Here is a 15,155-nt window from a genome sequence, read left to right as displayed (position 1 = left end):
TTTAAGACAGAACTTAGCTGGTGTACATAGCATTGACTATATGGTGATCTTACCTTATGGTACAGTATCATGTCATCTGGGTTTAGACATGACACAGATGTTAAGGTCCAAAACAGCCTGGATTCAATCAACATTTTTCCTTCCAAGTGAATACAAGCATTGCACTTTTTCTTCACAAGTTCACAAGTTCGTTTTAATGCTTGCTGAGCTCTCCAAACTGTTCATGAAGAAAAGTAATTCTTGCCTTTAACTGTTAGTCATACTGTAGTAAAAGACAAATGTTGACTGAATCTGAGCAAATGTACTGCAAATGCATTAGCCGCTATACCCATTCCCTCAGGATATTGCAACTCTCATATGGAACTTTGACTGACCCCAGTCAGTCTCAGCTACTTTACATAAACTCATTCTCAGAAATTTTGTTCTGAGTGTCTGAGTCTTCTAGAAAAAAGGGCAGTGCTGCCAGACCTACAGACCTGTATGAAGAACACCATTTTCAGCTTGCAGGGCACAGTCTGTGCCAACTGCTAAGCAGGAATAGAGCTCTCAGCTGTGTGCGGACTCAGGCTTGTGAATACGAAGTTTAAGAGTCAAATCTTAGGTGGCGCACTGCTGTTGTACCAGAAGAAAAGAATTTTCAGCTAAAGAAATAAAAGTAGTAAAAAAAAAAAAAGTGAAAGTAAAAAATAATGATGCTGCAAAGTAAAAAATAATTACAATATGCAAAGCTTGCAATGCTGAAAGACCGAGGGCTCGGGCCGGAATACTTACATTAAAAAGTGTCTTGCGTTTGCAGAGTTCTTGGTGGAATTAACATACGCCAGGTCAAAATAAGTAGGGTAGGTTAGAGTACTTACGGCAAGGCAGACAGATTTCATCTGATTTTCAGGGCCAACAGAGGGGCCACTTTCAGCTACAAACACAGGGCAGAGGTCCACCTCCCCTTCAAATCTTTCACCTCCGGTCAGATCTGACCTTTGACAGTGGGTTAAACTGTGACCACACTGACTCAGAGACACACACACAGCCAGCCTCGCACACAAAGCAAATATGCACTGCCAGCCTTTAGGCCCTGTTTAAAAAATGCCCCTCTGATAAACCTGCCCAAAACAAACACATTTTACAAAAATCAGCGATCCGCAGTCGGACAGAAGGTTGATGAGAGACTCCATCAAAAAACACATTATCTTTATTTCCTTTGGATCAGATTACATCAGCAGCACTTCATTATGACATCACTGATGTGGGGCACCCTGAGAAAGTGAATACCCATTCATCTAGTGGATAATATCCATGGTACAGAAGCCTTCAGCAACACTGGTATCTAATATCCGTGGTGCTGGAGGTTTCAGTTCTCAGCACAGCAGTATCCTGACTATGGGAAGCTGTGCCATTCCGTGCATCATAACTTTGAAAATACTCTGTCCAACAGAAGTATACCAGCTTCAGACAATCAACTCAGTAAGAATACCTTACAATGCATACACATAAACATGATGTCCCTCACACAGACCTTGACAACAATTGAGAAATGGTTTAAAACTGACATTCTTAAAGGCATCGTAAGGACTTCCCTGGAAAAAAACGCCGTTTTTAAAAACAAGAATCATTGCAATGCTGGCTATACCGCAGCTGTTCTCGCTACAAACCAGATGGTCAGTTCCACTGCTGTTCCAGTGGTCCTGTAAGTTCCGGTCAGTAAAAAAGGTCCCAGTGCTGTCTGCACGGTTAGTAACAGCACTTTCGTGAATACTCACAAAGCCAGGGACACACAGAGCTTCCATGACGGCAGACACTCAACCGTTGGTGTTACAATACAGAGCTGAACATCTGGTTAGCATGGACAATCTGTGACTGCAACAAACTTAAAATTTACATTTACAGGCACTCACGTCATCCTGGAAGCGACTCACTCACAGAGACCCGGTCCGCTCTGAGAGAGTCCTAAAAATCTGCAGACGGACAGAGACGCTGGCGCTCTTGCAGTCCCCTCGTTTACCCATTACCCCAGGAGTGTGCTTATCCATTAACTCTTAAATTAGCAGCTAACGCCACGGCTAAACTGTCATTCCTCCAGTTCCATGAATGCAGGGAAGTAATAGGGTGCGGTACATACAAAATGACTCCCGGGACACATGTTTCAGGATATGTTTCTCAATGAACACTGGAAAAATACAAGTCCAGTTTTTGTTTTGTTTTCTCTTTGATTTACTTTCTTTCTTCCTCTTACAATGTGCTATGAGCTACGGAAAAATGCTAGGCCCTATATCCTGCGACCAGAGCATGCCGCTTCTAAACCCCTGAGCCATCATATGAATGTTTTAGTTGAGCATTAATTAATTAATATTAATTTAAGTGCAAGTATCAGTTTCTTTGCCTCTGGGTAAAATCTATATTTTTATAGGAGGCATATCTGTTCTCATTACAGCAACGTAGTGATTGTGTGTGTGTGTGGTCCTGTGTGTATGTGTCTGTGTGTACATGTGTGCGTGCAAGTGGAAACATAGTGAGACATAAGACAAAGAGAGTGAGGCCCAGCTTAAAAACTGGGTTCCAGTGCCAAGATGAGTAGCATAGCAACAGTATGGATCATAGCAGTGCTCTCCCCGCCCCCGCCCCCGCCCCCGCCCCCACCCCCGCCCCCGCCCCCACCCCTGACGGGACGTTTGATTGACAGTGCATCACAGAGCAGACAGTCGCAGCTGGAGACAGTGACAGTGGGGCCCTGAGCAGAGAGGAGACTCTGATCTTCTGTCTCCTACATGGTCCGCCCCCCCTCGCTCCCTCTCTGATTAATAGCTCTTGTCCTGCCTAATTAATAATTGACAGAACAATTAATATCAAGCGCTGTGCTTACTTTGGAATAGTTGGCAGAGCAGAGGATTGTGGGTAAATGGTATGGCTACACATTGACTAAAAAATGTGGCCTTCTCAGCAGAACATTGTTTTTTTTTCTCTCCCCATTTTCTCAAATAGTAATAAAAAACCAACGTTATACTGTACTGCACTATGCTGGGGGCATTGGTGGCCCAGTGGTGGAGCTCCCGCCGGCCACGCCAAACCAAACATGCGGATCAGGATGATCCGCTGTGGCGACCCCGAATGGGAACAGCCAGAAGAACTGCTATCCTTCACTTTAAAGGCGCTCCGTCCCTTAAACCTCTGGCCAATGCTAACCAATGATCTTCTTTACTCAAAAATGAACATCTCAGTGTTTGGGTGATGCACATCACATAGAGAGGAAGCTTTCAGTGTGTAGGATATTATCCAGCTCCTCAATCAATAAAGTCTTATCTTGTCTGGCTGGTGCCTGTAGCCAAATAAAAAATGACAAGTACAGGCCCTTCAATCCAAAGCAGGCTTTCTGTTCGCACAGAGAATGATGAATTAAGAAAACCAGGAACAGGGACATCAACATCACCGGTATAAATTCAGTGCCCCGAAATGAAGCGATGTTTGGCTACTTTAAAAAAGACTTTCTCCCACCTCCCAAACAGCAAAAGCTGGACCCATGACAAATTGGATTTGCAGCAAAGTCAAAATGAGGACACACCAATGAGCCAAAGTAAGGTCATAAATGACAGCCAAATGTCAATAAGCGCAAGCTCTCCGTCAACAACACCAGTTAGCTCTATGCAGCTAAGCATGAGGTCACATGACTCCCCCTTGGCAACAGTCTCACACACATGGCAGAGGGAGGAAGTCATTCCTCCAGTAGAGCTTCTACATTCATTATAAAGACATTAAGACATTAAGACATGACTGGGTCGATCATGGGTGTTTAGAATAGATCACTTCATTAAACCCAGAAAGGGAACAGCTCTGATAGGCTCACTAGTGGAAAGCAATGGCTATGTGCTGCTTTGAAAAGAAAACTATTCTTATTGGTTAAAGTAGCTAAATCTGTGATTGAAAGCTGTAGGTTGTCATTGTAGGTCTACCTATTAATTTTTTTTTGTAACTAGTAAAAAATTATTCTTTTAGTAACTACATAACTAGTGTAACCTGCCTGGTATGAACTTTTCAAACATACATTATTTTTTCAGTTAAGCAAGATAACAATTCGGGGTTTTTCCCTCACACCTTTCCGCCCCAATAATATCAAGCAATTTGGTAAGGCGGTTCTCGATATAATTAAGCCTAAAGCAACCTGACAGACATATATCTCAGCCCGTTTTACTTGACATTCATTAGATGTGACAGAATATGACAGGTTATGAAAACAGGCATTAATATATTCTGTGAATTTTACATAAATCAGATTCAAGAGTACCACTGCATACATTAGGGTGGCATTCTGTCATTTCTAATGTATGATTATATGCTGTCAGACAGCAGATGTTAAGTCATGATTATGACTCTGTTATGCAGACTTTTCATTGGACAGCTGAAGTAAGGCGTTACTCAATTATCTCTCTTTCATATACACACACACACACACACACACACACACACACACACATCTTTATCAGAGACCATTTTGAATGTGAGGGATGTCTTTGACCTAGTAACAGCGCAAGGTCACGTTTCACAGTTTTCACACAGGTTGTAAGACCAATTTAGTCAGTCGGTTTAAACAAGAACTTCATAGCTGTCATTTGTGGATGTAAGAAAGCAGCGCCTTCTCCAAACGGAGACGCTGCACTAGCTTCCTGTCCACACCACCCTGACAAACAGAAGCGGCCTGCGCAGCATCACGCTCTGGCTGGGAAGGCTTTTCACAGACTACAAATTTCCCGAACTGAATCCTGTTATTACTACAGCTGGTTGCCATACCGACCTGCTCTCGCTGGCGGGCTCCTTCTTCTCGCGCACCTTCAGCCACTTCCTGAGCAGGAAGCGCTTGCGGCGGGGGGAGGCGCTGGGGGTGGAGCAGTTGGACCAGGCCGCGTCCTCGTCGCTGGAGGGCGTGATTTCGATGGAGGGCAGCTGCAGGTACTCCTTGGAGGCGGAGCCGTGGCCAGAGCCCGCCCGCCGCAGCGGCCCGTTGCCCGCCGCGTCCTTCTCGCTCGGCGTGTTCTTCGCGCGCCGCATCTTGGAGCGTTTCCGCCGCAGGGTCGGGGTGGAGGAGGTGGACCAGGCCGGGGCCCCTCCCCCGCCGCGGTCCCGCGCCACCTGCACGTGAAGTGCCGGGAGACGCAAGGTTTCGGTCATGGTCCGGCCGCGCGCGCTGGCTTCCATACGCGCGGTTCCTCCCCTGGGAAAAGTGCGTGGACCGCAGGGCGAACGCAAGCCCGCTCGGGTGGTGGAGGAGGGAGGCCTCAGCTGTAAAGAGTTCTGAGTATTACACTCCCAGGCGGCTGGACAACAGGGAATCTCTGGTCCGGTCTTTTGTGTCTTGTGAGGACTCTGGCTGTTAGTCGGAGCTGAGCTGTTTGAACCTGTGTTAGAGACAGAGCGTCCTCAGTTTGACAGGATCCTGTACTGTTTGAGCCTGTATTGAAGGAACAGCTTCTTCCAAGCGCCTGGATCCCGTGCTGTTTGAGTCCCCCTCCTGAAGTACAGACTCCTGCCAAGTGACGCCTGGACAACTGGCGCTGGCGGTTCCGGCTGGATGGAGAGAGTCCGGGGGGGTTGGGTGCGGGGAGGAGGCTGTAACCGATAACAAAGGGGGGGATTCTGTTCTCCCTGGAGCTGATGAAACATGCATAAGGGCTGGCAGGGAGTGTAACAAGACTCCAGTCTGCCCAAAGACTGGGTCTCTCACACACTCACACACGTGACTGATCCCTATCCTGCCGCTCTAAGCTCTGATACAGGTGTCCGCCAGTGTCCAGTGGTGCCCAGATGTGTGCTGTGGTGTCCAGTTGTATCCAGCTGTGTCCAGTTGTGTTCAGTGGTGTCCACTCTCCTGGTGCCTCTCCAGACTGTGCATCTCCTGACCAATCAGAAGCTCCTTTCACCAGCGCCGTCTCACCCACGCCACCTCTGCAGCCTACAGGTCAGAGCAAGGGGATGATACTGCCGCAGGCAAGATGTGGACGCATATATACACAAACACCACACACACACACGCTCATACACAACACACACACCACACACAGAGGAAACAAACACACAGGAAATGTGACACCCACCCACACACACACACACATTTGACATTCAGCTCTATATCTATAATCTATCTATAATTGTGTGAAACTGAACTGTGAACTCATCCACCCTCATTCTTCCTGTCCTGTACTTTCTGTGAAAAACGTAACCGCTTCATACTAGGGCTGTAAAATCTCATTGTGTTTCACACTCATCAGTGAAAGCTTAGATGAGATTATATTTTTAAATCTTTAAACCATTTGTTACTTTTAAACTCACGGCAGAGTTTTCCACAGAATCCAAGTCCTGTTCTGTCTGAAGCGGTCGTCCGTGCTGCACTGTTCACCTCCACACCCGCACCGCTGACCCTAACCCGCCTTCGCCAGGCTGGAACACGGTGACCCCCCGGGCCTCGCTTGGCCTCACCAACCCGGGCTGGTTCTGTTTACTCCCACACACTTACTGGAGCAAAACCACACCGTCCACAACCCTCAGACGTTCACTGATAAATATCTCTCACAGTGAAATGGAGAAAGACCAACTAAGTCACAAGGTTGTGGTGCAATAGCTACTGAGTCACAATGAAGTGGAGAAATTTCCCTTAACGGCTGAAAGTGAATTTTTGGGCTGAGGGCCGCAGTGCACTACTTCGCTGAATGCTATGAAGGACACTGGCTGAATGCACTTGAGCACTCGAGTGCTCCTCGAGGGTTTCGTACAGTGCTCCAGATAAACGCAGATAAGATACATCAGGTATGACAGCAATCAGGCATCACCTGTGGAGTGAGCTTTATCAGCTCCAGCACATGGCAGTGTGACTGATACATCCCTTTCAGTTCTCGTAATCAAATCATTTCACAATCCCGGACACAACAAGCAAAAAAGAACTGCTCACTAGCACGCCTTGTACTTCAACATCTAAAATCACTTGCGCACAACTGTTGCAAGCGTCAAGCCGCCTTTCACAAAAGAGACTGCCTCTAGTTCAACACAAGAACTAGGCTGCTCCACTGCTGTCTGTGCCGACTTGCAATGCCATGACCCAGCCATCGCTGGCAGATGACCTAGTTTTGTGGCATTCAGAAGGCCTGTGGTGGTTGGAATGTCAGACGGTTGGGGGAGTGGGCCGTGGGTCAGGTCCTGTGGTCAGCCTAACCCCCCCCCCTCCCTCCCCCCCACCTCCTACACCAAAACTCAATCAGAGGTGTGAAACTTGCTGGCAGATTTGCTTGTTTTGGTATTTCTTCACCAGAAGCTGTGAAAACCCACAGCTTCAACACAACACTGGTAACAGATGGCAGCGGAATTGAAGTGAAAACGGTGACAGCAGGACTGAAGTCCTGCAGCACACCACAAGGGGGCGATAGTGGCTGTGATGGGAGGGGAGAGCAAAGCTTCGTTAACACCGTAAAGTGGCAGAGTCACAGCCTACTCAGAGACTCATTACTCTGAACCAATCAAAGCGTGTTTTGGTGGAGACCAAAAGTTTAGGAAAAGTTTAAGTAGCCTATATTTTGCTCCTCCTCAGCCCCAACTTCTATGTTAGCCAGAATGCTGTGCACGGTATTATAGTCACAAAACAGAGGTCTTACTGGAGGCTAGAGAAAGATCAAGGCCTGGAGTCTCACTTGCGTGATTCTGCAGAGCGTACAGCACAATACATGCAGCTGATGAGCCACTGGTCAATCACTACTTTTAAATTAACTAGGCTCATTTCTAATATTACCTCAGGAGATCCTCTGTCTTCTGCTTTATAACAAATGCTCAAAGTGTGATTGGGACATTGAGGGCTTTATAAACATTGAACATACAAATGGCAAACGGCATTAGCATGATACCAGTAACCACACAGGAGCCTACTAGGCCAAACTGAACAGGGATTATTAGAGAAGATAATGCTTTTTTCATAGGAATAATAATAATCTTATTCAACAGGAAAAAAACATAGGGATGAATTCCTTACAGAGGGAAAAAAAATAAGCTGGGAGAAAATAACTTCCCCTCTCCAAGTCACAAATAGTCAGGGGAATAAAACTGTAATCTGTAATGGACGGTAATCAAACGAGCTGCAGGTTGTGAAACTGAAAACACACACGCGGTGTGCACACCGCGGGTGAAAACCACGGGAAGACAGGGAGCAAACACAAAGCCAGCAGATCAAACAGCGGTATCGGGATGGCTCAGGAAAAGCAGGCACCTCTGCCCTTAGCGACGATAAGAGTGTTTGCTGCTCAAATATTTGCCTTGGTAATGCTGGCCACGAATGAGGAGCAGCGGTTTGCTTTTCCAGGGACGCGTATTTGGAAACTTCAGAAGAGCACACCGAGGGAATCACCTGTAGGGTGGGTCGAGTTTACACCTGGCAAGACTGAACCAGGCCAGGACCAGGTTAAGACTGGGTAGTTGCCAGAGTAAGGTCAGCACCAGGCCAAGATTGGATCAGAACAAAGGCAGGGCCAGTCTATGAATGGACCATCACCAGCCCACAACCAGGTTAGGATTGACCCATTACTAGGCCAGAACCTCTGGACCAGGGTAAGATTAGACAAGAATCAAGTGGGCTGACTATAGCCTAATCTTGGCACAATGGAAGTACTTTGCAATAGGACATACTTTACATTGGAAAAAAGGGGGGGCATAGCAATGAAGAGGTTTTGCTTGGATTTCCAACACCCCCTGTGGTGCTCTCAGCCAATGGCAAGGTATTTTTGATTCAAATGGCAGGAAGTGGACCCTTGGCCCCAGAATCCTTTGTCAGGTTATTCTGCAGATTCTGCAAGTTACAGACAATATTAATCCCACATTCAGGACAGAAGTGCCACCCGTGTAGCCCGTATAAGGGCTGCTGTTTCAGGCAAGCTACTACATGACATATCTCACCAAGTTACCATTTAATGTAGTTTAAAGGCATACTATACAGGATTTTTAGCCTTGCCATGGTCCTGGGTTTACAATCAAAGAAGTCTCCTCCTCTGTCCTCAGCCCTGCTCATGCACCTCCGTTGAGGGCAAGAAACACCCTTTGTAGCATAGCTAGCTGGATAGTCAGAGGTAACCAATAGGTCTAACAGAAAACACAAACTCCTCATCACTTTTCATCCCCATGGTGAACTTCAGCTGTCACCATTGCGGAAAAGCAATTCCAAGGTTGACTCTAGTATTCGAATGTGCCTTGATGGCTTGTCGTTACTTCTGCCTGCCTCTTTACCGCCGCCATTACAGAAGCTAGTTAGCTACAGACGCTCTGCTGAAACCTGATCCCACCCCACAGGTTCTGTAGCCATACCCACCCCTCCCCAAACAGGAAAGAGCATTGTGCCAAGAAATGTTCTGAACACATCTTAGAAGCAGAAATACAAGCAGAGGAGAATGGATTTGTTAAATGTGCACAAAGACAGAGATTGCCAGTGTATCATAAATATGACTGAGCATGGTTATATAAGAATATTTTCAACTTTTTTATTTTTGACTTAAAATGCTTAATCTCTTCAAGCTCAGTAAAAGGAGACTTAGGGGTGATTACATTGAGGCATTTAAATTCATAAAGGGGACCTACAAGAGATTCTTCAGGTTGAGTTCTGTTAGTAGAACGAGGGGACATAAATGGAAATTAGCAAAATGTAAATTCCGTACAGACATTAGGAAGACTTTTTTCATGCAGAGAGTAGACAATGTGTGAGATAGCCAGCCAGGTCACGTAGTAGAGGCAGAAACACTGGGGATTTTAAAGCCTAGGCTTGATATGGTGCTAGATACCATGTAGTCTGTAGGTAACAAGAGCACTAATACAGTCAGGAAAATGGCAAGCATTGTTGGGTTGAATGGCCTCGTCATTATGTCATGTCATGTCATGTCATGTTATGTTATTAATGCTCATTTGGCTAGCTTTGTTCTTGTTTGCACAACTTGTCAATCAGGTCTGCACTTCTTGCACTTGCGGTCTCTCTTAGACAGCAAATTCCCCCTCTGGGTAATTACCGCACTTCCTTCCCTAATGTCTGCCCTTTCATTGTAAATCACACTGGATAAGCGCGTGTGCTAAATGCCAGTCAAGAAGAAGTGCCCCTGTTTGCAGCAGGGACCCATGGGAGCACTCAAGACCAGGCTAGACTGCTTTCCCTCTAGGTCATAGGCCCCCCTGGTCACCGTGACCAGGACAAGGGCTGGCGCGTCCCTCGTGTTTAAGCGAACGAGACGACCGCACTGGGGGAAATCACAGATTCCCAAGCTCACACACCGAGTCTGTGTAGAGCTTGCTTCTGTGAGCTCAGAAAATCTCTCTCGCATTCTCTCGCTCTCTCTCTCACTCAGAAACTCTAGGTCTCTCACTCTCTCTCTCTCTCTGAGGTAATACGTTTGCTTTTAGAATTTCCTTTTAAATAAACAGTGGGAATTAGTTTGTTTTAACTTCGCTGCTGTTGTTCCCAAACAGGAGACGCCGAACCCTGATCCGAGAATCGCAGGGTAAACACCTCGCGTCTCTCGGCCCACAGATAAGCATCTGCAGGATGTGGGGGGTGAACTCAAACGCGCTTTGACCGCCGTTCTGCCACCTCGTGCGGCAGGAAAAAAAAAGGGACCGGCAGTGAAACACCAGCCTGCGGGTCTCCGTGAGGGACGGGGGCGGAAGCCATCTTTCGCAGCGCTTAAATTAGCACCCCCGCTAATTTAGCACTCGGCCGGCCGGGGGGGCGCCGCTTTCACACGCCGCTCCTGAATTCCGCGGCTCTCCGCGCGGGTCGCCCTCTCTCCCCCGTCCCGCTCCACCCCGCTCTCTCCACCGGTGACGGCGCGTCTGTGTTTCCCCAACAGAGCGGTCCTGTTACGCTCCATTATTCATCCGCTCGGCGCACGCCATTATCCAGGGTGACTTTTACAAAGCATACGTTTTTTTTACAGGCATTATCCATTTACGGAGATTTGCGGAGGCAACTCAGGTTAAGTAGCCCGCTCAGGGGTTCAAGGACAGAGCCTCGCCCGGGAATCTAACCTGAAATCTTCAAGTTACGAGTGCCAGCTCCCTGACCAGTGCACAGTACAATGTGCTGCAGTGAGTAGAGTCTATGAGTAGTAGGCTATTTCAACTGTGTCCTGTGAACACCTTGCACCTCAGAAAATGTATTTTCAGAATCAGAGTCATAAGAAATTTAAAGTACATAGCTGAATGAGAGCATTCATCGTACAGCAAATAGAGAAATGGGCAGGTGAGCTTTATGCTTGACTCTGGCAATATAGGCAACACCCCTTTTCAGCTCCTCCAATTTTATTGGCCCATGACGTGATCAGAGAACAGTGGGCACGTCCCAGGATAAAGAGCACCTCGAGGTAAGGGGAGAGGGCTGAGAGAAGGTTGTCACTAGACAGCCACCCTAGAAGGCCGAAAGTCACATCTTTAAATTCATTGGTCGCATCTCCCAAGCAGCCCATTTTTACGTTTCATTAGACTAGGGACATGTAGCGGTTGCACAAGATTAATTAATAATGATAGGTGGGACTTTGTCCTTTCAAGGGTGGCCTTCTGGTGGTGACCCTGAGAGAAGGGGACTCCCCCATTTTCTACTGCCAAACCGCCACAGGGTGCTTTAAAATCACTACCACACCCCGCTCCCTCAGGAGGGTGAACACTGAGAGCCTGCACTCAACAACGCAGCCTGGACTCTACACACCTCACATAACGTACAAGCACAGACTTCAAAGGCCTCTGCAGCACATTCCAACAGTCATCCACCCTCCCACCCTCATTCACCTACATGGTGCTACAGTTTTGCCACTTGGGGTTCAATACAGAGGTGGACCAATATACTTTTTTCCTGGTGTCTGCAAAGCCAGGCCTGACACTGTGCTCGGTCAGACACACTGCCGGCTGCAGGCAAAACCGCGGCCTTGCCTGGCCGAACGTCCAGTTTTCCTCTCCTCACCAAAGCCTTCTCCTGACCTTAAACAATCCGTGACACAGCTTCACTGTCAAAGACTTGGAAAACTCCTGCTCTCCCCCCCCCCCCGCCTGCCTAAGTATGACGCGGGGGTGCACGAGGCCTGCACCAGTTCCATACGCTGACCCATACGCCTCATTACCCCCCCCTTCCCCCCACACACCCCCCTCCACCCCCACCCCAGTGCACTCCTCGCTCCTAATTTTAGACCAGGGCCATGTCAATGACGCTGCATGTTGGCGAGAATCACGGAAAAAAAAGCCTGTAAATCTGAATGCAGTGGGTCGGGAGGAGAGTTTATAGACTCAGGGATGGACCGACAGCGAGCTTCGCCCCGAGCCGAGCGCTCTGATGCCCGGTCGTGTGATGGCTGACGTCAGAGACAGGACCCCTCTGCTGCCACAGCAGAAATCAAGCTGGGTTAATTGACGTTTGCAAGCGTACTTCACAGCTGTGTACAAAATTTTAGGCCAATTTGACCTGCAGTGGATACATTTAGTCTCGCTATTGGGACAATGCAGACAGATTACTCATTGAGCTTTTAAATCCTTCCTACTGTATGATCTAACAAAAGGCCCCCAACTCCTAGTTCAATCCACTGACACACACATACACACCATGACATTCTCTCACACACACACATAATATGAATACTATTTATTATCAATTATTAAAATACTTATTATCCATAGTGGATACATACAACACACAAATACACACATAAACACACACAGCATGACCCATTTGACATGCACACACTCGACATCTGACCCAGGCTTATCTCACAGTCACTTTAGAGGCCCTGAAATCTCACCCTCAGTAAAACGGCAGTTTGATGTTTCATTCTCCCATTTCAGCTTCAAACCAACAACCTGCTGGTTAAGGGGGGAGCCCATTACACTAACTGCAAATTGCAGAGTAATTCATCAAGCATGAATATACAAATATAGGATTAAAAACTTTGAAAGAAAATCCTACATGTTCAGGATTAAACGCATAATATTTTAAGGAGCCTCTTAAAGAGCAAACGTCCCCAAATCACTAGTGTCCCACTGTATGACCAGTATGAAGCTGTGAATCAGGAGTGGGGGGAATTACAGTCCTTTGCAGTCTGGATTTCAGCATCCTCCAATGAAAGCTGATCCCTTCAAAGGCTGTGTTCCAATGAGGAGGCGAACGAGTCACAGAGATTCACAGAACCAAGAGAAGGTCATTGGCTACAGAGAATTGGACACGTCCATGGCATCTATGTAAATGGGGTAAAAATGGCCATTCAGCTTTAGGAGTTTTTCTTAGTTAATGGGTTGACTCAGTCCCAAACTGAGCCCAAAGCAAGGCTGAGTACAGTAAACATACACCTGCAGCCATCTAGTGTCCCAAAACCTCCTTAAAAGGCACAAAGGACACAAATACGCACACACTTCACAGCACTTTCACTTTACTGTAATGTGTGAAGGCATTAACAATGTTAACTAGCGATGGCCAACAAAAAAAAACATTGCTAATAATGTTAAGCGGGTATGAAATAAAGCTGTGCTCAAACAGGATCTGGAATATTGCGCAGGAAACACAAGGAGCTGAAAGGAAGCATTACAAGGTCAGGGTGACACAGAAATATCAAGAGAGCTGTTAAGCTGCAGCCCCATAGGCCCCTCCCACTGAACTTAAGCCTGTCACACCGCCCCCCCTCCCCCCCCCCACCACCACCACCCAGAAATGCTGATTCCATTTTAGCTCCACATAGGTCTATACATAAGTCATCATATCAGTAATTTCCCCATTCACATGAGAAGCAAACAGTATTGTTAGCATAATGAGCAGAACAGCTACAATTTCGATGCCAAATATGAAGCACCATACTTCTCTACAAATAGTTCAGCAGCTCATTTCTCATATGACCAGCATTAAACCACCTGCACGCCAATTATATTTCTGTCTCATCACTGCTTTGGTGCTCCTGAGGAATCTGAAGGTGTTTTTTTAATAGGCCTAATAAATTTAATTTGGTGTGGTGCCGTAAGCAAGGCTCTTGCACAGTCAGAGAAAGAACAAGGCAATGACAGTAAATGCCTCTCACACAAATAAACAATTCAAATTAAATTTTATTCAAAAAATTCTTCAAATCAAGTTGTGCAGGATGAGGTAAAAGGTCAGGTTTGGATCATGGATGACGCTGCGGATGTTGCTTGAGATTTCCATCTTTTGTGATTCCTCTCCACAAAGGCCTGAAATGGCTTAATATCAACAAGCAGCTCCGTGCTCCTATGCCCCAATGCCCCGAGCCTAAGAGCAGACGCACAATGCCTGAAAACAAATGAACATTTTCTCTGAGTGGCTATAAAAACATTGTTCAGATGAAACTATCAGGGAACAAACTGGCGCTGAGTGACTTTGAGTGACTGGCAGTCATGCCTTTCAGCCAACTCAACGCTCGCCCTGCAATGAAGTGACAGGTTTCATCTACATCACGTCCGTGTGCTCACAGACCTAAGCCAACACAGAGACTATCAGGGAGGCTTGGAGCGTGTGGATGTGTGTTTTCGTGTGTGTGTGTGTGTGAGCATTTGTGTGCATGTGTGCGCGTGTGGGCTGGTCAGACGACCTTGTTGCTGCACTTCCTGGCAAACTCATCAATGGGCCAGTGTCTGGGGTTCAGAAGAACAGCTTTTCTGCCTCTCTGCAAATCGGCACAGCAGCGATGCTACCTCACCAGCACTACAGTAACTCCCACAGTTCAGTGGGAGCACATTAGGCCACAGTGATGTGCCTTCACAAACCATCTGATGCCACTGCATACAATTCTCTTTTTTTTAAAAAAAAAAAAAAAAAAAGGGCAACATATTCACAAGGGGAGTCACAGTAGCTCCAGCATCTGTAAATGTTTTGTGAAAAACAGCAGCCAAAGAAAAGTGCTGGATTGGACCAACAGAACATTTGGAAACCATATTTCTCTGCATCCACCAGCAGACTTTCATCAGGAGAGTTCATTTTCAAACACTTGCTGACCAACTGAAACAATTCAATTCATTTCGAGCTTAAACTGTGTGGACATGCAACATGCAGAAGGGAAACCACAGAGAGCTCTGGGAGCCCTCAAAGCTAAGCAGACTACTCTTTGCAGGCAGACCCCCCTGCATCTTCAGGGTTTTCAGTCACACAAACACATCTGGTCTAAACAGGAGGCTAGGAA

At 46.9% G+C, this 15,155-nt stretch overlaps 1 protein-coding gene across 8 annotated transcripts in view; it reads right to left on the bottom strand.

The window, feature by feature from the left end:
- Window positions 1–15,155, bottom strand: part of gramd1bb (GRAM domain containing 1Bb) — a 131,721-nt gene that overhangs the window by 83,861 nt on the left and 32,705 nt on the right. For 4 of the 8 annotated variants that reach the window (XM_035384979.1, XM_035384981.1, XM_035384983.1 and 1 more), the window contains exons 1-2: window positions 6,313–6,530; window positions 4,781–5,935 (exon numbers count right to left, since the gene is read on the bottom strand). The exons of 1 other annotated variant lie outside the window; for it this stretch is intronic. In XM_035384979.1, the coding sequence (XP_035240870.1) occupies window positions 4,781–5,181 (401 nt within the window). In that variant the 5' untranslated portion in view covers window positions 5,182–5,935; window positions 6,313–6,530. Of the gene's footprint in view, window positions 1–4,780; window positions 5,936–6,312; window positions 6,532–15,155 lie in introns of those variants that run through there. 3 more of the 8 variants (XM_035384980.1, XM_035384985.1, XM_035384978.1) reach the window with 3 other exon arrangements.

The sequence above is a fragment of the Anguilla anguilla genome, chromosome 12 (assembly GCF_013347855.1).
Source record: "Anguilla anguilla isolate fAngAng1 chromosome 12, fAngAng1.pri, whole genome shotgun sequence".
NCBI lineage: Eukaryota > Metazoa > Chordata > Actinopteri > Anguilliformes > Anguillidae > Anguilla > Anguilla anguilla.
This window is presented reverse-complemented; position numbering and strand designations above follow the sequence as displayed.